The sequence below is a fragment of the Heloderma suspectum genome, chromosome 4, assembly GCF_057233095.1.
Source record: "Heloderma suspectum isolate Gila_16-S chromosome 4, 16-S_ref, whole genome shotgun sequence".
Lineage (NCBI taxonomy): Eukaryota > Metazoa > Chordata > Lepidosauria > Squamata > Helodermatidae > Heloderma > Heloderma suspectum.
In genome coordinates this window covers 269,803,516-269,827,994 of record NC_139461.1, presented here as the reverse complement: position 1 = coordinate 269,827,994, position 24,479 = coordinate 269,803,516, and the positions used below count along the sequence as shown (strand labels likewise).

At 41.1% G+C, this 24,479-nt stretch overlaps 1 protein-coding gene across 4 annotated transcripts; it reads left to right on the top strand.

The window, feature by feature from the left end:
- The first annotated feature begins 5,649 nt into the window (after positions 1–5,649).
- On the top strand, positions 5,650–22,240 carry LOC146348701 (peroxisomal membrane protein 4-like). Of its 4 annotated transcripts, none has more exons than XR_014790699.1 (7): positions 5,650–5,816; positions 10,910–10,972; positions 13,355–13,553; positions 14,985–15,175; positions 19,709–19,848; positions 21,444–21,515; positions 22,047–22,240. XR_014790699.1 is itself a non-coding variant. In XM_084853834.1 (7 exons), exons 1-6 carry the CDS (start codon positions 5,704–5,706, stop codon positions 21,489–21,491), a joined length of 765 nt encoding a protein of 254 aa, XP_084709960.1. In that variant the 5' UTR covers positions 5,650–5,703; the 3' UTR covers positions 21,492–21,515; positions 22,047–22,240. The 4 variants fall into 4 exon arrangements, 2 of the variants coding, with proteins under 2 accessions (XP_084709960.1, XP_084709961.1); XM_084853834.1 differs by having other exon boundaries at positions 14,985–15,186; XR_014790698.1 differs by lacking the exon at positions 21,444–21,515.
- Positions 22,241–24,479: the final 2,239 nt, after the last annotated feature.

The following is a 24,479-nucleotide window of genomic DNA, read 5'->3' as shown; positions in this document are numbered from 1 at the left end:
GAGGGGTTCAGATTTGTTAGGCACTGGGGAATGGATTGGGACAAGCTGGGCCTGTACAAGAGAGACAGATTCCACTTGAACCAAAATGGAACCAGACTGCTGGTGCTAAATGTAAAAAGGGTGGCAGAGCAGCTTTTAAACTAAACCCCGGGGGAAAGCTGGCAGGAGCTGGGAAGTATCCAGTTCTGGGTAAATCATCCCAAAGGGACGAAAATGCAAATGTTTTTGATTGCCCAAATGTAGAAGAGGAGGAAATAAGCCAGGAGTAAATGGTAGAGAATAATAACCAATCAAAGGGATGAACGTCCCCTAGCAAAAGATGCACATGCCAGAGGCATCTGGGGAGGAATGCCATGTATAGGTGTTTTTATGCAAATGCTAGAAGCCTCTGAGTCAAAATGGGAGAGATTGAGTGCTTGATTTTAAAGGAAACCTGGATATAGTGGGCATTACAGAAACCTGGTAGAGCGGAGAGAACCGGTGGGATACAGTAATTTCAGGATATAAACTCTATAGGAAGGACAGGGAAGGGTGTACTGGGGGAGGTGTTGCCCTGTATATCATAGGTCTACAAAATTATCCATGGGGTGGAGAATGTGGTTAGGGAGACATTTCCCCCCCCCCTCAAAATACTAGAACCTGAGGTCATCCTATGAAGTTGATTGGTGGGAGGTTCAGGACAGTTAAAAGGAAGGACTTCTTCACACACTGCATCGTTAAACTATGGAATTCGCTACCATAGCATGTAGTGATCAATTTGGATGGCTTTAAAAGGGGGTTGGACAAATAACTGGAGGAAAAGGCTATCAACGGCTGCTAGTTTTGATGGCTATGTGCTACCTCCGGTACCCAAGGCAGTGAGCCTATGTACACCAGTTGCTGGGGAACGTGGGTGGGAGGGTGCTGTTGCGCTCATGCCCTGCTTGCGGGTTTCCGGTCGACAGCTGGTCGGCCACTGTGTGAACAGAATGCTGGACTAGATGGACCTTGGTCTGATCCAGCAGGGCTCTTCTTATGTCTCCCACTTCTACACGCAGCAAATTTTTATTTTCAAGGAGTATCTCAAAATTATAGGATTTTACAAAAGAGACTGAAACTCCAATTCTTCATTAAGGCCTCCAGAGGTCAGTGTTTTCAACCTTAGAATCCATTCAAGTTCTCTTTTTTTAATAAGATGCTATCCTCAGTTCTAGAAAGTGTTTGCAAAGCCCCAAACCTAGTATCTTTTGCAGAGTGTTTTTTTCTTTCTTTCTACAAAGCAGTGCAATTTATGCCACCCAATGCCCCTGTAATGAACTCTCTGGTGGCAAGACGTCCAGGGCCCTTAAATTATGGATAGATGAACATCTGTGAAATATTAGAAACAAGAAATAGGGCACTCCTTTGGTAGGTTATTTTGTAGGTCATTCTTTATTCCATTCGGTGTCCTGGGTGTTCTCCAGTTTTGTTTGACCTTGTGAAAAGAAACATCCACACATCTTAGATAGTGTACTGCTATAGCTACTCAGAATAAATATGTTCCTTTCATTTTGACCAGCCCCCTTTATCCTGTTTGTTCACATCTCCCCCATGGTCATTTGGTTGGCTGCAAGTTTCTGCTGGTTATTTTCCCACCTTGTTATCCATCCCTCTTTTCAAGCTGCCCAACTAGTTTATCACCACACCAGAGGTAGTTTGGGAAGCATATTCTCAGGCCTAATTAAATAAGGTAGTGACCCCATTGCAAGGGAAGGTCCATTCCTGCTAACCTCAGTGATGACACAGATATAGGTGAAACAGACAAAGCTTTTATTGAACAGCATCCATGACAGAAAATGATCTGAAAGCAACATGGAGGACAGGATAGCCAACCTTTTTGTTGCTGCAGATGTTCTGTGCCTCAGAAAGGTGTGCGGCAGGTGAGGAAACAACAGGAGCAGCTCCCCCCCTCCATTTTGCTGCATCTCCATGCAGGGTTATATTACATCTATTATAGATGTAATATCTATAATATTATAGATATTACATCTATTATCTATAATATTATAGATATTACATCTATTACATTTATAGATATTACATCTATAATATTATTAGATATTACAGAGTTTATCATGCACTCTGGAAGGCAGGGCACCTTTGCAGAAACAAAGAGGTGCCCCCCAAGGACAGCTGTGTGCACTGATCACTGCTGTAGTTCTTCCTTGTGATCTGCATGACACAGAGATGGTGAACATCCCTGCCTCTGCATGGCTTTAATGGCTGTGGAGAAATATGTGGGGGCAGCTGCAACAGGTAGCTGCTGTGACTGGTTCCTCCTTAGCGTCTGGTGAGTTAGTACTTCACAAATGATTGCACTACCTAGGTACTCTTCCATTCTGCATGCTTCATCCTAGCTCCCCATTCTCTCACTGGTTGTCCCTCTGATGTCTACAACTGGAGATTCAGAATAAGTCCTCCAAGTACTGCTATATTTGTATAGTGGTGATCATGAACAGAGTCCTTTTAGTAACCAGGTTGTGCCTATTCAGAAACAAGTGAAGACAAACCTTTGCAATAGCAAAAGATAAAATTGGTTGATGGACCAAGAATAAAAATGAGATATGGATGAATTTCCATATAAAATGTAACTGACACCCTCCATCTGTATCACTTAACAGAACTGCACCCGGTCTGAATTATACTTAGGCCAAAGTAAGTTTGATTGATTTCAGCCGGACTTCCTTCAAATGAATAAGTCACATGTGCCTCTTTTCTCACTGTATGTGCCAGTTGCTGGTTTGTAGTGAAAGTGTACCTAATATTGGATTTTATGTATAACTTGCATTTCTGTGGCTCCTAACACTCTCCACAATTTTGTATCAGATAACATTGTTAGTGTGAATTGAGTTTTAATATTTGAAATTCTTATTATTTAGGGATTGGATATTGTATTAAAAATGCAAATTATGGCATTTAAATTTGAAAATGAGTCACTGACAGTGGAGGTTGGTGGCTCCAATTTTGGTGGAGTTGTGATTCCATTCTGGGTTTTAGTCAGAACCAGCCAGAACTCTAAAGGAGCTATCCAAGGTGCTGAACCCTATCCCCCAAATTGGTGCAGCACCTTGGATAGCACCATTAGAATTCTGGCTGAAATCCAGAGTGCATTTGCCGCCCCACTGAAATCAGAGCCACCAGCCTCCACTGTTCACTGGATTATAGGATAATGGATGCATGAAGATAACATTTCCAAAAATGATTGGCAGGGTACCTCTCCAAACACTACAGAAGTGGCTCACTCCTTAATAAGCTCTCACTGTCACACCTCATAGTCAGCTGCCCTGAAAACATGTATATTTGTTAATGTAGGATAATCTCATGTTTCAGTATTATACAACTCTATGAAACATCAGGGACATCCTGGATTTCAGGTAACATATAGATTCCATGGAATTTAATATCACAACTATTACAGCTCCATAGTTTGAAACACACACACACACACACACACACACACTAGGCACCTAGGCATAATTGTCCACATAAAGTTGGTAAAACCTTGGGACCAACCTGAAAAAAGCATGCTCCATTTTTTGCCTTGGTTCCAAGAAGTATAGGCTTGGATTCTTCCTTGGTTATCCAGGGCGGGTTCTACCTTAGACACAGTGAGACAGCCACCTCAGGTGGCCAACCGTGAGGGGTGGAGGGTGGCAGTGAGGTGCTGGAGGACAGAGCTGTGTGTGCTACATGGACTGCCCTGTGTTCCCTAAGGTAGCCTGCTGCCCTTAGGTGTAGAAGAAAATGCTATCTTGTCACCAGTGAGATTCTATTTCAGTCCGATTGGCTTTTGTATCCGGAATGGGTGGTGACACCATCTTGTCCTTTGCCTCAGGCAGCAAAATGTCTTGAGCCAGCCCTGCAATTTTTTTCAGGCACTTCCAAACTTGGGGCGCCTTGTACTACCATCAAAAGGCATTGTGCAGCTTATTCAGTTTCTTTTCCTCCCCTTAACGGATTTTTTTTCTGCTAAGAAAAAAGATGGAAGAATTGGTGGGGAAACACAGGAGGACTACAAATTGAAGACTTGGACCCCTGTAAAATTCTGTGAATGAGAAAGTGTGATTGCAGAATAAAAGCCTATCTGGAAGCACTCAGACATTCTGCAAATTCTGGTAATTTGGTAAAATAATAGCAGTTAATCCACTGGGGGGCACTCTAAACCTGGCTGGGAAGTAAGAGAAAAACACTTTCCAGTGCCAATTTTTCCAGACCTTTTCCTTGAAAATCTTTTGCAAAGGAACATCAAATTGCTCTCTATTAGTTCTTTGCCAGAATCATATCTGATTGGCAGCATTGCCATTTCTTTTCCAGAAAACATAATTAACTTAATTACTGTCTTTAAGGGTAGAGTGGCAAATACATTTTCTTATAATAGAGGAAGGTAGATGAACAGGTGCAGCCACCTAGGTGGCGTCAGAAGTATAGGACCATGCATCACAAGTACAAAAAGTATTATACTGAGGGACAATCTACTTTGGCTGCAGACAAGACTTCCTAGGTAGTTTTGACGCCATGTTTTTTTCTCGTTAGAAGGTGGAAAGCGTCAGGTGCTCATAGGAGATAATAGAAAAATCCAGGACGTTGTAGTTCTGATTGGGCAGCAGCATATTCCCCTCTTTACAACAATAAAATAAAAATGCAGAAGACACGAAGATGTGATCTTTCAAACTCAGGTCTTATTGTGTGTGCACAAACAAATAAAAAAACGGGGCTGCAAACGAAAATATGAAAACATAGTCCATAGTTATTCCCATATTGAAAGGATGGCGGAGCTCTTAGACTGAGAGTAGTTTATGATAACTTTGCAGTGTAGATTAGTGTACCTTCCCCACATTACAGGGCGATAATTGTGAGAGTGGCTTCTGACAATGCAATGTAGTTTAGTGTTACCATCTCATGTTGCAGTATGTGGTGGGAAACGACCACCGTTCACGTATGAGACGTGAATGTCGTTCCAGCAATTATCACGGTCTTATTCTTGCTCATAATTTCTGAAATACAGATACAGGCCATCCCTGCAGTACTACACACGGAAATACACACATGTGATCAGGTGCAGACCGTAAAAGAAGCAACCACTACAGATATTTCAAGTGAAGTCATTTCAGCAACGTCCATGAATCATCTTACGTCATTACACAGTCCTGTTGAAAACCAACAGTACGGCAAGAGAAAACGTACAGAAAATACAGAAAGGAAAATCCAGTTAGATTACCACATTTATCGCCCCTCGAAAGCCATCCAAACCCAACACTGGCGCTCAATTGAATGTAGACGCGTCGTGTTCCGTGTGCGTGCGTGCAGAAACTTTTCACGCTCGAACCGTGTAAAATAAACATTCAGAATAAAATAGGAACAGGTGGTGGTGGTGGAAGAGCTATATGACCATAAATTATTTTCTATCTCTGTGGCCTGCATATTCCTGCATTGAGCAGGGGGTTGGACTCGATGGCCTTGTAGCCTCCTTCCAACCCTACTATTCTATGATTCTATTCTATGCTTCTACGATTCTCCTTGTTGTTGCGTTCTCGCCAAACAACAGCGGAACCACAGTTCATGAGTTGGCTTTCCGCACGGACGCTGTTTCTCCGAACTCTATTCCCATGCATTCTGTGCTCTTGGTAAACCGTCTCCCGAGGGTGAGAAACTGCTGAGCTCGGAGAGTGCGATTTTGCGGCCACCATGGGTGCGGAGGCGATGTTCAGGACCTTGCTGTATACCGTCAATTCCTTGCTGCAGCAGCGCAGATACCATGCGGCGCTGGCCGTCGTCAAGGGCTTCCGCAACGGAGCAGTGTAAGCCAGGGCGGAGCGGGTTGCAGCAGGACCGCCTCTCTGCAGCCCACCCCATCCCAAGCAGCGCGGGAGCGACGCCGAAGGGCTCCCTTGTCAAATCATGAGGTTGGGCGGGCATCCCTCTAACCCACAGCTCTGGGGGATGAATCAGCCCTAGGGCTGGAGGCCCTAGGCGAGGCTCCATAAGTTTGTTGCCCAAAGATTCCTGGGGGCTCAGGATTTTCCTGGGGATGCTGGCAGGTGTCTTCTCCATCAGTGCGAAGGAAAACGATTTCATTGGGGAGGGGAGAGAATTGTAGGAGCCATTCCTCCTGCCGGGCTGTGAAGGATCGGCTTGTTCTGGTACAGGGCCAGTTCCCTTTGAATTTGCAATGACGTGGCTCAAAATCTAGTGGAAGTCTCTCCCCGCCCCAGCGTTTTGTTCCAAGTTACAGATAACTCTTATTTGAGCTGTGGGTGGGACATTCAGCTTCAATTTCTCTAAGGTTTTATGGGTTCGATACAGACCCTAGCCCATTAAAATTAATGGGGCTTCAGTTAGTCATAACATGTTATATTTTGGTGTGATGTAAAATATTGTGCTACCCTATGACTTGAATGCTAGATATGGGGTGAGCACAAACTAAATACACCAGTTTGTATGTAAACCCACATTGAAATCTTAAGCCATTAATTGTTGTTGTTGTTCAGTCGTTCAGTCGTGTCCGACTCTTCGTGACCCCATGGACCAGAGCACGCCAGGCCTTCCTGTCCTGCGCTCTCTCCCGGAGCCTGCTCAAGTTCATATTCATTGCATCGGTGATGCTATCTAGCCATCTCATCCTCTGCCATCCCCTTCTCCTTTTGCCTTCAGTCTTTCCGAGCATCAGGTTCTTTTCCAGAGAGTTTCTCTTCGCATTAGGTGGCCAAAATATTTGAGCTTCAGCTTCAGTATCTGTCCTTCCAATGAGCACTCAGGGTTGATTTCCTTTAGGATTGACTGATTTGACCTCCTTGCAGTCCAGGGGACTCATAAGAGTCTTCTCCAGCACCACAGTTCGAAAGCATCAATTCTTCGGCGCTCAGCCTTCCTTATAGTCCAGCTCTCACAGCCATACATTACTACTGGGAAAACCATAGCTTTGATTAGACGGACCTTTGTCGGCAAGGTGATGTCTCTGCTTCTTACTATGCTGTCTAGGTTTGCCATAGCTTTCCTCCCAAGGAGCAAGCGTCTTTTAATTTCATGGCTACAGTCACCGTCTGCGGTGATCTTGGAGCCCAAGAAAATAAAATCTGTCACAGCTTCCATTTCTTCCCCGTCTATGCACCAGGAAGTGATGGGGCCAGATGCCATGATCTTCGTTTTTTTAATGTTGAGTTTCAAACCAGCTTTTGCACTCTCCTCTTTCACCCTCAACAAGAGGCTCTTGAGATCCTCTTCACTTTCTGCCATTAGGGTGGTATCGTCTGCATAGCGGAGGTTGTTGATAATTCTCCCGGCAATCTTAATTCCGACCTGTGATTCATCCAACCCAGCGTTTCTCATGATGTACTCTGCATATAAGTTAAATAAGCAGGGTGACAATATGCAGCCTTGTCGTACTCCTTTCCCAAGTTTGAACCAATCGGTTGTTCCATGTCTGGTTGTTACTGTTGCTTCTTGACCCTGGTACAGGTTTCTCAGGAGACAGGTAAGGTGGTCTGGTATTCCCATCACTTTAAGAATTTGCCACAGTTTGTTGTGATCCACACAATCAAAGGCTTTAGCGTAGTCAATGAAGCAGAAATAGACGTTTTTCTGGAATTCTCTTGCTTTCTCCATGATCCAGCGAGCGTTGGCGATTTGATCTCTAGTTCCTCTGCCTCTTCGAAACCCAGCTTGGACTTCCGGTAGTTCTCGGTTCGCATACTGCTGAAGCCTAGCTTGTAGGATTTTGAGCATCACCCTGCTGGCATGTGAAATGAGCGCAATTGTGCGGTAGTTTGAACACTCTTTGGCGTTGCCTTTCTTTGGAATTGGAATGTAAACTGATCTTTTCCAGTCTTGCGGCCGCTGTTGAGTGTTCCAAATTTGTTGGCATATTGAGTGCAGCACTTTAACAGCATCATCTTTTAGGATTTTAAATAGCTCAGCTGGAATACTGTCATCTCCGCTAGCTTTGTTGTTACTAATGCTTCCTAAGGCCCACTTGACTTCACTCTCGAGGATGTCCGGCTCAAGTTCAGTGACCGCACTATCATGGCTATCAGGGACATTCAGATCTTTCCTGTATAGTTCTTCTGTGTATTCTTTCCACCTCTTCTTAATCTCATCTGCTTCTGTTAGGTCCCTGCCTTCTTTGTCCTTTATCATGCCCATCTTTGCACAAAACATTCCCTTGATATCTCCAATTTTCTTGAAGAGATCTCTAGTCTTTCCCATTCTATTGTTTTCCTCGATTTCTTTGCATTGTTCATTTAAGAAGGCCTTCTTGTCTCTCCTTGCTATTCTCTGGAACTCTGCATTCAGTTGGATATATCTTCCCCTTTCTCCCTTGCTTTTTGCTTCCCTTCTTTCCTCAGCTACTTGTCAAGCCTCATCAGACAGCCACTTGGCTTTCTTGCATTTCTTTTTCTTTGGGATGGATTGAGTTGCTGCCTCCTGAACAATGTTACAGACCCCCGTCCATAGTTCCTCAGGCACTCTGTCTATCAGGTCTAATCCCTGAAATCTATTCCTCACCTCCACTGTATATTCATAAGGGATATGATTTAGGTCATACCTGAATGGTTTAGTGGTTTTCCCTACGTTCTTCAATTTAAGCCGAAATTTTGCAAGAAGAAGCTCATGATCTGAGCCACAGTCAGCTCCAGGTCTTGTTTTGACTGACTGTATAGAGCTTCTTCATCTTTGGCTGCAAAGGACATAATCAATCGGATTTCGATATTGACCATCTGGTGATGTCCATGTGTAGAGTCGCCTCTTGTGCTGTTGGAAAAGAGTGTTTGCTATGATCAGCATGTTCTCTTGGCAAAACTCTATTAGCTTTTGTCCTGCTTCATTTTGTACACCAAGGCCATGCTTGCCTGTTATCCCGGTGATTTCTTGACTTCCTACTTTAGCATTCCAATCCCCTATGATGAAGAGGACATCTTTTTTGGGTGTTAGTTCTAGAAGGTGTTGTAGGTCTTCATAGAACTGATCAACCTCAGCTTCTTCGGCATCAGTGGTTGGGGCATAGACTTGAATTACTGTGTTGTTGAATGGTTTGCCTTGGATTCGTACTGAGATCATTCTATCGTTTTTGAGATTGTACCCCAGTACTGCTTTTCCCACCCTTTTGTTGACTATGAGTGCTACTCCATTTCTTCTAAAGGATTCTTGCCCACAGTAGTAGATATGATGGTCACCTGAATTAAATTCGCCCATGCCTGTCCATTTTAGTTCACTGATTCCATGTGCTCTAACACGATCTACTACCAACTGCCCTGTGGGAAGAATTCCAAGAGAGAGAGGCAGGCAGGCAAAGACCACCTCAGATCCTGCTCTAGCGAGATTGGCCCCTCTGCCACCAACTGCCCTGTGGGAAGTCCTGATGACTTGTTACATGTGGATATTGTGTGTGTGTGTGTGTGTGTGAAGTATTTTGATGTTACTTGGAGCAGTCTTGGAAGGATTTATATCTTGAAAGGTGGGATATAAATAACGGTAATAAATAAAATAAATAATAACTTAAGTGCCATTGATTTCAGTGGATGTATTCAAAATATGTATAAGCCTGGAACCAAACACCGTATTTATGGTTGTTTTCAAAGATGCCCTAATAAAGAAGCAGTGGTATTGGGGGGGGGGGGGGCTAAGCTGAATCCTACAAAAGCATTTGACTAGCACATACTCATCCAAAGCCATTTCTACAATCTGGCTGTAGCTAATACCCTTTAATGTTCAGGCTAACAACCTGGATTTCATTTTTAATTCCTCGAACTTGATTTGCTGCTGAATCCTTTTGCCTTTTTATATGGTATCTTTAAAATCCATCCATCCATTTCTTACTATTTCCTCTATTATTATTGTTTCTTACCTCAGCTACTGCAGGTTTTTTTGCTAGCCTTTTTGCCCCATCGTGATCCCCTCTGCTGCTAACAATATGTGATTATGCTGTTGTGTTCAACCACTGCTTGGCTCCTTTGATTTTGTTTCATTTTGCATTTGACCTCTTTCCCTCATATCTAAAGCTTATCTTAGTCTTGTTTCTGCTTCCCTCATTTCAACCTGTTTTATAATCCATGCCCTTTAAAATTTCCACTGGACCATGTCTGCAGTGTACTTCCATTTCTGTCCTTAAGTCTGTGCTCAAAACCTGTATTTTCCATCTGGTTTTTTCATAGCCCACTCTATTCTGAAGGATATGGGTGTATTACTTCTAGTCTTTCAGTAGCTCTCATTATTGTAAGTGAAATGTAGATATATGTATTTGTGCTTTAAAGTTTTGATACTTCCCTTGTCTTATATTATGAATCCCTTTGGGGCAGGGAGCCTTTTTTCTTATCTGCAAAGTGCTAGTCAGATGTCGGGCACTTTATATATTTTTAAGTGTGTAGAACATTTTTGGCTGCACAGTGAGCTAAAGGTACAAAGCAATAAGAATATTGAGGGAGATTGTAAAGCTGAGCTTTTTCAAATTTGTACACAGTGTTACACAGTCATTTTTAGTTTATTGTGCCAAAGTTCATTTACATTCCCTCAATGCAGCAGGTTGCATATAGAGCTGAGTTGTGTAACCTCTGTGCCTATGCATATGATTTAAGAGTTGAGAAATCATACTCTCTATTGCTTTGCAATCTAAGAGTTGCATCCCCAAAGTCTGCTACCTTATGGCTGAGATATGTGACCCAATAACTGGATTCAAAGAACAAAATAATATTGAAACATTCTGGGAAAAATCAACCAAAGTCCTACTTAGAGCAGACCCATTGAAATGAGTGGAACTTGTTAGTTATGACAAGTCCTACTTAGAGTATACCTAATCATTTCAATGGGTATACTCTAAGTAGGACTTATGTTGGATTTTATCCTCTTAAGTATAAGCACATGTGTGTATTTCATTAATCTCTTTCTTTCCTTTTAACAGTTATGGAGCGAAGATCCGTGCCCCCCATGCTTTGGTGATGACATTTCTCTTTAGGAGTGGAAGGTACACTTATCAGTCCCTCTCCTTATCAAATCTATGTAACTATTTATTTATGAGCATATGCAATTTCATAAATTCATCCCTTGCAAATGTTAAAAATTAATGCCTTCTGGGCATATTGAATCTGTTCAGACATGTTTTCCACATGCTTCTCTCTCTCTCTTTCTCTCTTTCTCTGCGTGTGTGTCTTTTGGATAGACTAACTGAGTAGATCTCTATTTTTATTTTTAATTAAACAAAGCTACCAAGGACATTTTTACTGCTATAGTATGGATATTTACTCATAGAAAACTTCACTAAGTTCACTGGGACTTACTTCCTAGTACATGGGTACTAGGCAGCCTAGCAGCATAATCCTATGTACGATTACTTAGATGTAAACATATGTCTGAGTAAGCCCCACTGCATCCAGTGGGGTTTGGGAAGTCCTATTCCGACTTAACCTGGAAATAGCAGTGCAATCCTATGCATATCTACTCAAAAGTAAATAGTCTCATTGAATTCAATGGGACACTCCTAGATAAGTGTATATAGAATTGCAGCATAGTTCCATTACTTCAAGGGGCGGGGTGTGTGTGTGTTTTGTTGAGTAAACATGCACAGGACTGGGCTATTAGACATCACTAGAATCACTTTCTTCATTCTACATAGTACAAAAGGGCACTTTCTATCACTTTCTCTGATATGAGAAATTGCAGTATTCAGAAACCAGTGAGCATGAAACCACTGAATTACAACTTATTAAGAAATTTGATGCTATCACCTGTGGCCTGAATCAAGATAATATATTTTTATCCTACTACATGTGTTAAGTAGCTTACCACTGCCAGGATGTTTGAGTTATCATCAACACTGCTTTGTGAACGGTCACTGTAATAATTTTACACACATTTAAGCTCTAACATAATTATTACAGTCTGTACTTTTTGCATTTCATTTCTCTCTAACTTCGCAGTTTATAATCCTCCCCTTGCGTCAACCATGTTTACATATACCTGCTAACTTAAGGATAATATTTCATGCATCTGAAGAATGGATTCTAGTTCATGAAGGCTTATGCCAGGAATGGGGATCCTATTTCAGCCCAAGGGCTGAATTCAGTTTCAAAGCAGCTCTTGGAGGCCTCATTCCAGTGGTAGGCAGGGGAGGACAAGAAATACCAGCATACTTAAAGTACTTAGTGCCAGTACCTAAGCCTTAAGAGAGCCATTTCAACCTTTTTGCATCGGGGAAAAACTGCAGAAAAGCCAGGAAACCACCAAATGAGTAGTGGTTGTGGGAAATGTGGTGGTCCAGGGGAAGGGCATAGCCATCTGGGGAACCTTGGAGCACTGGCTTTGGCCTCTGGGCCTGAGGCTCCCCACCCCTGGGTTATGCTATAAATTTGTTAGTCTTTAAAGTGCCACAAGACTCTTTATTGTATTAACTACAAGAATTTCTTAAATTTGTATGCTGCTTTCCAATAAAACTATCAAAATGATTAACATAATAACAATACTACAAGATTGCAGTCTGCCCAGAGAACATTAGTTATTAGGCAGATTAGAAATGTACTAAATAAAATAAATAAATAATAACAATACAATTCAATTATCAGTGCTAAACAATAAACAATATAGCCTATATTGGCTGGGTCACACTTCCAGGAAAGCCTGCCTAAAGAGATAGGTCTTAAGCAGGCATCTAAAGTTCAAAACTGTGGACATCTATCTAAGGTTAAGACTAAGAACCCAATCCTATGGTTGCTAGGCAGTGGCTAGACAGCCATAGGATTTTTCGGTTTTCAGGAACTGACCTCAGAGCCAGCACTCCAAGGTCGTTTCCCAGAAAACCGCCTCCTCGCCCCCCTCCTCTGCTGCCTCATAGGAGGCATGGTTCATCCCCAGCTCTGCACTCGGAAGAGCAGCGCGGGGGAAAAGGGAGCGTTCTCAGGGGTGACGAAGGGACGGTGGAAGCGCCATTATGACGCTTCCTATGTGCTGTCCAGCTTCTCCCCCACCCCGTCCGGATAGACAGCTGAAATCGGCAGTCTAGCTGTAAATGCAGGGCAGGCGGAGTGCAGAGGAGAAGATCCCCTCTACAGTCCACCTGCCCGGCATTGGATAGTTGGTCGCCTCCGAGTTCAGAGGCGGCCAACTATCCCCATAGGATTGTGTCTCAAGTCTGTAGATTCATGAGAGAACATATTCATACCCACATTAACTTAATTATCAGTCAATTTGATTGTCTAACTTTCGCTTTCTATTGCTTTTTGAACTTGGAATAAACTATCACTGTTACTTCTTGAAACAGATCAAAGGCAATGACTTAGTATTTGACTGAAGTAACACATTTGGGGGGTGGGGGAAGTATTATATAGAGTAACAGTTTTTCATTTCTTTTCAGCTTAAAGGAGAAATTGAAAGCAATTGCTCGAGCCACCTACACCCATTCCAGAAACCTGGCATACTTTGTATTCACATACAAGGGTCTGATGGCTCTACAGTCACGAATGCAGGGAAAGAAGATTCCAGTTCAGTCTTTCCTTGCAGCATGTATTGGGGGATGGTTAGTGTTTGGGGAAAACAATAATATTAACAGCCAGGTAAGCAGCTGTATTGTGTTCTGTTGGATTTATGTTTCTGCCCATCAAATGCAAAATGAAAATCAAGTGATGTTAGTGATCCATGTTGCTCTGTAGTACTCATCTGTTTTTTAATTTCTGTGTATGCGCTTCCAGCTAAAACTCTTAGGGACCATAAAATTAGCCATACCACAGTGTTACTTCCACTCGCTGAGGTACTCTAGAGAGAATGGCAATGAGCACGTTAGTAATTCTGTCTTGCTACCACCCTATGCATTCTTGAACTGTCTGTTTTGATCAGGCATTTAACAAAAAGTATTGCTCTAATGCAACCGCAAAAAATATTTTTTTTATTTTTTCCATTTTTTAATATACGTACATGGATTTGTATATATCAATAGCAATGAATACATATGAATGCATACAACTTACTAGCAATTATACACAGGCTTCAGCAAAAGTGGACCAAATATCCAAATAAGTATCCATTTGAAGGTGGTGTCTATATGCCTTCCGTTCAAATATTTAAAGCGTTGCAAGATCCTCAGTACATTGCATTATAGGAGGTGAGTGTTTATCCTTCCAGTGTTATAACATCAGTCTTTTAGCTGTCCAAAAGGTGTGGAGAATCCATTTACGCTGGCCATTTGTTAATTTCCATGAAGCAGGTATATAATTTAAACGAGTGTGTACATCAGTGAATATTAAAGACTGTTCCAGCACTAAAATTTATCTGTGTAATAAGCAAAAAGAAGCAACTACTGGACGTTGCCAAAAGATATGTTTAAAAGACGCATTAGCTATGTTGCACCACCACAAAGTAGACAATCCCTTATTAAAGAGACATTGCAGTGTCCAATAGACACGAGAAAAAGTTTTTTGCTGAATAAGATGCAACCTAAGATCCATAGATGCAACAGGTAGATGCCACAAAGTGGCGATCCACTGCTTCGGCATTTTGTGGTGGTGCCCGCAGCAATTTCTCAAACTCCCAAAGGTGCCCACATGCTCAAAAAGTTTGGGAACTCCTGCTCTAATGGGTAGACCGATGACTAATCTACTTCAGCATACTGCTTGTTCCTGGACAAGAGTTTTGAAAGGTTGCAGGTAGTGATATTTGACAGAATTAGAATATTATGACAGGAAGTGCACCTGTTCACAATGACTTTTCTCCACAGAAGGAAGAGGTTAAACTAGGGAAATCCAGGGATAACTTGGCTTCATTTTGGGAGGTGCACTTGGCATGCAGGTTCATCTGCTGTGAAAACAGTCAACTTGCAACTGAGCACACAAAGCTAATTTTTCAAACCACTCTATTTTGTAACAGATCTAAGCTGTTCAACTCTGTTAAGAGTAATAACCAACATGGTGATCTCCTAAGCTGAGGGTTCTTTCAAATAATCACACTTTATGGACTTGCCAGATACTCATTCAGATTTCCCTTCCATACAGATAAACATGTACCTGTTGTCTCGTACCCTGTTTGGCTTGTCTCGACTGGCAGTGGAGAAGGGTTACATCCCAGAGCCAAAACAAGATCCTTTCCCACTCTTTGCTGCTCTGGTTTGGGGGATTGTTCTCTGGCTCTTTGAATATCACCGGCACACTCTACAACCATCACTGCAATCATCTATGACCTACCTGTATGATGACAGTAATGTCTGGCATGATGTTTCTGACTTCCTTGTATATAACAAAAGACCTCCTACCAAATAGTCTTGGAAAATATTTAGATGGTAGCACATTCCAGCAGCACAGCTTAAATGTTTTTATCTGAACACATGTTACTGAAAAGTTGCTATTGTTAACATTGGGTGTGAATCTCTACTTGTGTCTGGCCACAATGTACTTTGTAGAGCTGCTGCTTTCTGTTGGTTAGAGCTTGAAAAGGGGCCATCTTGCAAGCAAAATGTTTTGTAAAGTGTCCCTCTTCTCTGCAAGAGACCTCATTTCCTTTTCTACACTAACAGCTGTGGAATTGCTTTGGGGGTGGGAAAAGAAGCTATAAATGCACTGGTCTAAAAAAACTTGAAAAATTACAGTGAATATAATGTTGAAATACCAGATGGCGTAAGTAACTCTCTGCCTCCCTATATGCGAGAAGTCTTTCACTACTTCCTTGATTAGCAATAGAAGAAATAGGTTAATTTTCTCCATGGTAGAAAATTCTACACAAGGCTCAAGTTTAGGATTTTTGTGTGCAATATGGAACTGGGAAACTTTACTACTTTTTTTATCTATTGCCCTTTCCTATATTAACAACATAAAATCAGTGAAGAAGCATTTAGAAATAATATGTTGATATTCTTAAAAGGTAACTGAGTGACAGTTTACTAAGGACATGATATGCATTCAGCACTGTGATAGGTCCTTTTTAATACTGTAATCGCCATCTTATAGAAATACCTAAGTTTATTGAGTATAACGCAAGGATTAAATTGAGGTCTCTTCCCCCAGGTTCATGAGACAAAGGGAGACTGGAAGGATGAAATATAGGAATGGTGGCAAATAGATAATTTGCTCTTGTTTTGATGTCTCTTATTGGGGGGGGGGGGGTATTTAAATACCTGAATAGTTTTATTTGGCCCAGCCTCTGCCACCTTGAACTAAAGATTGAACCATATATAACCGCAACTGTTGCTGCAGTTGGCAAAGTCTGATAATACAAATAAAAAGATAGGTAGATCTTTAATTAAAATGCAGTCGATTAATTTTGCTGTTTTAGAAGCAAAAGCGCCAAGGGGAATGGTTAGCACAGTGCCTTATCATAAATTTTTAAATGTAGAGCAAGATAGGAGATGACTGCAAACCAAATAATTTCAGGAAAGTGCAGCCCAATCATCTGGACTAAGTACAGCAGGTCTTGCTGCACTATTCTTGTACAGGGTAGGAAGAAAAGCACTGGATTATTTTTTTAAAAGCAGGAAAAAGGGCTAGAAAAGGGAAGGGAGGATCTTGCAAAAGTTCCTTTGCATGGGAAGCCCTTAGCTCCCCAAAATGCCAGTTTCTCTCCTTGTTACTTTACCTCTCTGCATCATTAGTAGTATGCTAGTATGTGACCTCATTTGTGGACATACACACAACAGAACTGAAGAGGTCTGCTTTATGAATTAAGCTGTCTGACTGCAATCCTAATTTTATTAATCAAGAATAATCATCTTGAGTTCAATAGGTCTACTGTGGAGAAAGTGCATCATATAGGAATTTGAACCAGCCCTTTTTATTTGAGAGAAACAAATGTCCTTCCATGTGTGTTGCTTAGCCATGGATTGTTAGTGGAATATACAGGAGTAATGGGGAAATGCTGACTAAAGAGTATGAAAAATGCGATGGATTATAAAACACTGTTTTGATTTAGTTTAGTTTGGTTTACTGGTTGTGGTGTTGTCACTGATGTTTTTATTTATCATTACTTGTTAACCTGCTTGTGCTGGTTTATTATTTATCCCTGGGAGCCAATGAAGTTTTTAACCTATAGGGCCATAACATTTACCTGCATTTGTTATTCTTTTGTCATATTCCCTTTTCAGTTTGCTTGCTGGTACCCATGTATTATCTTGTATTTTTGAGCATCTGACCTGATCAGATTATCTGTGGACTGCCGTCTTCTGTTCTTCTGCATCTTAACAACCCCATGTAAAATCTTCTGCAAACCACCATTCCTACCTCCAAACTCACTGTCACATCATACCATACATTCAGAACATTGATATTTTAGGTAGTAGCTGTCATCTTGGGCATTTCATGATTAATTCCATACAATGGCACAATCTTCTATGCACTCCCTAAACAATAGACAGTAGTTGTTGCCAGCTAGAAATTTTAGCATAGTCTGAACGGGGCCTGCAATATATTTTCTTAATTTCCATATATGTGCTGTCCTGCTATCCCCAAGTGCCTATTCCCAGTAATACCAACCTTTTCTAGCAAACTGTCTGAGACTCTTAACTGTCTGCAATTCACAGAGCACAAAACAAATCAAACTCTGATCCCACCACAGCAGCACACTTTACATATCTGTCTGTGGCAATTAACTGTGTTTTTTAAAGATTGCTTTCCTGCTGTGTAAGGGTAGAATGCTATGCTACAAAGTCAGTCAATTTCCCAGGGAGGTAGCTGGAATAATTTTCAACAGCATTTAACATCCACCACTGTTCCTATAGCCTGATAGGCAAGGTCAAATCCCTTCTGCCACTAATGTGACTGAACAATGCCAGTGTGTACTGGGGAAGTGAACTAGAAGTAATGGGCCTGTCTGAAGACTCTTGGAGACGTAGGTTACATTCCGCACTCTTCCAGATCATATTGTTTGGCAAGCTAAGTGTTCTGTTTGGTTTTCATGCTAATAAGAAATAGAAATAAGGAGACCGTTTGGCAATCCACCTCCCAAGCAGCCCATCACATCAAAATTAAGTAAGACCCAACCAACTCCACTCTGAAGATCAAAACAGACATGTATATGAACTGTACTTGCAAAACTCAACGGTGACTTCTTATTGAGGGCTCAGCTCTTTCGTGTTTTGTCCTTTGTTCCCAGTGATGGGGAACTATCTATCCCTATCTGATTTGCCATGACACTGTTGTGTTTGAATAACATTGTTTCCGCACAGTGGTGAAACAGTGCAAGGAGCATCTAGAAATGCCATGCAGACTACTTAAAATATTTATTTCAAGGTAGGGAGCAGGGGGAAAGAGAAATTAAATAAGCAAATAGTTCCACCCATTCACATGCTTAGGAAAATATAATTATATTGAACTTAAATTGCAAGAAGTTCAAAGCCTCAAATCTTTATGGACTTGTATTTATTCTTAATTCAGATATTCTACAACGTCTAATTACAAGCTGGATCATAGTAAGGTCCTTTTTCTCCTGCAATCAGAACATTTTATTTTTTCTGTGAAGGCTTTTTAGACTAAGCTTCCTAACATATATTTGAAACTCTTAATTGGTAGACAACTGTAGTATTATATGTAAGATTAACTAATTAAATAGAATGATGCCAAGAGCATATAAGTGCCTTTCTTATAATATATGCACATTAATGTGGGCAAACATTTTCCTTATGCCTTATTGCTGTTTCCTAAATCTTTCAGATTGGCAAACATTAAAGGGGCACTTTACACGTTACTGTCCCTACACAGATGTTAGGGGGAAAATGTATACTTATGCTGTATATGTACTGGGAACATACTGCCAAGCACACCTTCCTGACATATGCAATCTTTATGAATAAATCTATGTGTGCTATTCCCCTGCAGTCACGTAGGCAATATGTCATGTGTGAAGTTACCCTAAGAATGTGAGCTGAGGCTTTTAAATGAAATGATATGCTATGAAAAACTGGCTATTTCAACAACATGAATACAGGGTTTTCTTTTCAACGACGTGCTGGAGACTTAACTGCACTTTTCCACTTTTGCAGCTAGAAATACCAGTTGCTTTAATTGCCTGAATTATAAATGGAAACACAGGCACAGGCCATCTTCCTTAGGTGTGGGAGCTATTCATGGTGCCACACAGTAATTCTTTGCCTTCCTTATAGTGAAATGGCCCTATGCTGTTCTATGTGTACTCTTTTTCTTTTATAGCGGGTATAAGATCAAAAGACACCTATCCCTAAGGCTCTTAGAGATCATACCAGTTATTCTTGGGACAGTTATGCTATTCACATGGCCAGTAATTCTCATGGGTCCTACAGTCAAAAATGGGCAAGTAATAGCATTAGATTTGGCTTGCTGAATTTATAAAATTAAGCTCATCTTGATAGTTAGCTTAAAGTTTGAACCCTGTTATTGGGAAATGTATGTTTTTTGACACAAAAGAGACTGTTGAGAATTTGAGAGTGGAGAGGTGGAATTTTCCAGAAGATAAATAGAATTGATATCTGTAACAGGCTGATTTTTGTGGCAATACTGGATATATTAGAACATACAGTTAAAATAGTAGTTAATGACTCTGGTCAGATTGTTTAATAGGATGTTGCATGTGCTTGTAACACAATGTAGTAGAAAATTTAAATTGCTGGTTAGTAAGGCCTAGCTGCCAAAACAGCTAGAGTACACCATTTGTTTGATACTGGAGTAGCAGAAACAAATTAAATGTACAATATGTGCTTTAAGGTGCTCTTTCTGTATAATGTGCGAGCTTTTTTTCTTCATTTTAACTTATTTTATAGGGATGGACAACATGCAGCTTGTAGATTCTTGTAAGAGTCCTGAGAATACCAGCTTTCATTTTGAATATATGTTTCTGCCTCTTACAACTGTAAGGATAGGTTTGCAAATGTGGAAAGCACTAAAGGATTGGGCACAAAAGGTGATTTAAAAAGAAGCCTAAATTTGTTATTTTTCTAGATGTCTTAGTTTGGAAATCAATATTTTATGAAGTTGACTTATGCTTTTCACACTAAAAGAATAACAGCAGAATAAGGATCTTGTACAACTGTAATATGTCTGTCAACTGTGATTTGGCATCTGCCATCTTCATTAAAATGATATGCAAATTATGCTGAGCAATTAAATATGCATATTAGCTACAACTGTCCAGTGTATGTGTTTGCCATTGTGGCCTTCTGCACTGATCAAGTTGCCTACCTCTGCTGTAAATTATTGATACTGTTAATTAAACTGATGCTTAATTACATATATGTTTCTGTCAGCATTGGAAAGATAAATAATCAACAAGTAATTTAGGGTACAACCCTATCCATGTTTGGACAGAAAAAGGTCCTACAACTCCCAGCATTCCCCAGCCAGCATAGGAGTTGTATGACTTTTTTCTGTCTAAACATGCATAGGATTGCACCCTTAATGCTGCTGTCATTTGGTATCTTATCTTACCATATAAAATAGAGAGTCATGAGTACTAGTTACACCACACAATCCAGGTATCTTGCTGTTTGGTACTGTTGGCTACCTTAGTTCCATGGGGCACTTTAAGGACTTTGTTTATAGAAGCACTAAAGTTTATTTTTTTAAAAAAGGTCATTTGAGAAATCAAAATTCTGCCCTTCATAAAGCTGAACACCTACTCATAGCCAAAGCAATCACTGAAATATATTATCTTTTTGTATTAGCTGTGACAACAATGGAAGCAGATCGTATCTTGAAGCATAACGACATGTCATACATTATGATTTTAATGAATGCACATTACAGAACCATGTTGTGTACTGGCTAATATGGTAACTTTTTATCTTATGTACACTTAAAAACACTGTATGGGAAGCCATGATTAGCCCCAGCTCAAGTTTCTAAACTATACAGAAAATGAGAAACAAGATGTGTATACTTCAAACATTACATATGTATGGTACCCAACATATATCTGCAACTGGAGGGACAGCCCTTCTCAAGAATTCCTTATGCCAAAGGATCAAACTAGGCATTATATACAGAGGCATGTAACTGATTTTTTTTTCCTTGTTTAAATGAAAAGTAGGCTCAGGGAGCCGCAATCTTGAGCAAGGAATGGTAGAGATGCTGAACATTGCCTCATCTTCTGCTTAAAATTACCTCCCAGTTTTTCTCCCCATGACACAGTGGTAAGGAAGATATGGCCCTCTAGATGTTGTGGGACTGCAATTCCCATCAGCCCTAGCCACTGATGAGGGATACTGGGTGTTGTAGCCCAACAACATATGGAAGAACACATGTTCCCTGTTCCTGCCATGACCGAGAACATTTTGATATCTGTGTGGGAGAGCAGCTGCTTTAGGGTGGAGGGTAGGATGATTTTAAATGGGAAAACAGCCAGCAGAAAAAAGGCTTAAGCAGCCCCTTTGCTTGAGATTGTAGCCTCCCAAGACTGCATCCCATTTAAAGTTACCTACATCTAGTTTGGCCTTAATAGTTTCTTACTATAATTTTTAACTTCTGTTGCCACCTCCCTTTTATCTCTCTCTCTTGCAGACAGAAGTAGGTAACCCTGCTCTTGAACTGTTGTCCAGAAGTAGGTAACCCTGCTCTTGAACTGTTGTCTTGGTAAGGAAAACAGAAGTTCCTCTATCCATTAAGTGCCAAGATGCCTCTATCCATTTAGGACAGGGGTGGGCAACTTGTGGCCTTCCAGATGTTTTGGCCTGCTACTCCTATCATTCCTCACCATTGGCTATGCTGGCTGGGGCTGATAGGAGTTATAGGTCAAAACATCTGGAAAGCCCCAAGTTACCCACCCTTTTCTGGATGCAACTCTGGGCCATAGAGATTTTAAAATCCTGCACTATCAGCACTAAACTGAAAGCAATTACTGGCTATTACTCTATGGTTGCAGATAGGGGCATCACTCCATATCTGCATCTCCATACTGAAAACCCTATATGATTGCTATTGGCAATTAGGAGTCATGACAGGTTCAGTTTAATACCAGAAGCGCCTATACACATTAGTAATGGGACCCCTTACTTTGTGTCTAATGCATTGCAGGAAAAGAACATATTGGATTAGCTGGGGAAGTGTCACTGGGTTACTTCACTGAATGTGAATCTCTCTCTCTCTCTGCATCTTTTTTTTTAGAAGTACAGTTTTGAACAGCACAAAAGTAAAGGCAGTTAGTTCTGAGGAACCTCTACAGAAGTACCTAACAAGATTGACATTGTTTATGTGAATGCCAACCTTGTCATTGTTTTAACCATACTACAACCCTTAAAAGAAGGTACATCATCTTGTTGTGTAAGAATGAAAAGCAGATTAAAATATGTTTCACTTGCAGGTTTGAATGTTATCTATTAATGTGCAGTGTTCGCATAATTTGCACTGCAGCTCTTAAACACCACTTAGGGGTATGTGCTGACCACAAGGTTCAGTTGGGACCCCCTTTGGCAATTTAACAAACAGCCCAACATGCCTCAGACCACTTTGGAGGCTGTCTGATTCAACTTGTGTCTAAATCAGAATCTCACTTTGGAAAATCTGAAGGTTCGTTTCCCTTTCCATTGACTATCATTGGGAAATCAACGAAAAGATACGTTTTTTGACAGGTGGATGAAATTTGCAGACATAGTAGCCCCTTCTGAGTAAATGAAACCTGCCAATTTGGGGGGGGGGGTGTTAAAGGAACTGCCTACACCTTTTTTGTTTCTTGGCAGAATTGGATGAAATTTGCAAGCATAATTGCCCCTTCCTCTGGGTTGAAACCTGCTAAATGTCAGATGAATAGGTGCAAGGGCTTATGTGCAATTGCAGCCTTTACTTTGGAGGCTTTAAAAAAGGATATGTTTACCTCTCTCTTTGTGGGCAGTAGTTATGAAAATGACATATGTGATAGAGGTGGCTCTAGGTAAGAGAGAGACCTGCAGAAGTTCAGGGTAAATGCAGCTGCTTTTGTGCAAGCTGAGTCTTCAAAGTTTTTTGGGGAGAAAGGGATTTACTTCCCCTCCCCCCCCATGTTTTTTGGGAAAATGTGTTAGAAAATGGCATACATTTTAGAAGTTAACCCAGGTAAGAAATCTGCAAAATCTCAGAAGGATGGGTGCAGGAGCAAGCGAGTTATGATGAATGAAAAACAGTTTAAGGCGTTTTTATTTCTGCTCAATTGGCACCAAAATAATTGTATAACACTTTATTAATATGTTTATTATAAACTGCTCGTGCATACTATGCTCTGTGCACCACTCAGCACATTGTGTATGTAAGTCACATACAACACACACCAAAAAGAACACAAAGAGGAAGCAATTATAGTGCAGAGACTAAACATACACATACAGGTCAAAACAGAGAACACCAAACTTCAGTCAAACATGTACAACTAGGGTCAAAATGGGCGGGGGGGAGAAGAGGAGGAGGGGATAAGGGAAGTGACACTACCTATACAACACTACTAGCAAATAACATTCAAGACAGACTCAAAGAAGGAATATGGAAGGAAACTGGCCTAAATACTGAAAAGAATATGAAACGCAACCCCAAACCATCCAAAACTACCACACAGTTCTTTAACATTCCTGCTCTGAAGAGAGGGAACTAGCAAAAAGTACAGAACAGACTGGAAGCACGTTGATATATTACTTCAGCATCCTTCCCATAAGGCACTATGACTGGAGAACCCTGTTAAATAATTCCCTGTGACTGGAAACTAGACTTGCCAATCACAAAACTACCTCACCCTGGTGTTTTCTCTTTACAGAAATCTTGGGGGGGAAATGTGTTTTTGGAGACACCCTATCTGTCTCTCCCTTTGCCTCTAAGTATCCAGATGCTTACAAAACCTTAGAGGACCTAAGATTTGCTTCAGAATCATTCGGAGGGAGTCTGCTTCTCTTCTTCCGAATTCTGAATCTCTCTAGTTCTGCCCAATTTGGTTCAGGATTCACCCAAATCTGATACACACCCCTTTACAATGACTTTGGAACTGACAGAATGGTGTAATGTTAACAGGAAACAACACTCCCCACTTTCCCTGAGGAATGGCTGGTGGACTGCTTGCCTGGGGGTTAAGTGGATCTGTTCACCCTGAATAAACTTACCCCATGGATTTGAAATTCAACTTTTTAATTCCATTTGGCGTTCCTGAGCTCCCTGCCAACGGGAGCCATCTTGCTTTAAAAAATGACATCTTTTGTGACAGGAGGAGGAACAGCTGGTGCTGCAGCTGTGTCCAAAAACTGCACAGTAAGAGAGCTGAAGAGCCTCCATGGGGGAAGGGGAAAGCAAAGCTACCACAAAACTCTGCCCTAGTTTCTCACAGATGGGCAGGGGGGATTCAAGCCATAGGCTGCTTCCATCTGGTCAAACTGTTGCTCAGTTTGCAATAACAGCAATGGTTAGTAACAGAATCTGCATTCGTATACCATTTGCTATGAACATAAAGCTAGCCATGCTTTCTCTCTCTACTATTTAACATGTAATATTTAGTCACTAAATATCACTAAATTTTACTGAATAGAATACAGAAATGATACGCTCTCTCAGCCTGGAATTAGTGGAGGGGGGCACTGCATGGGCCCA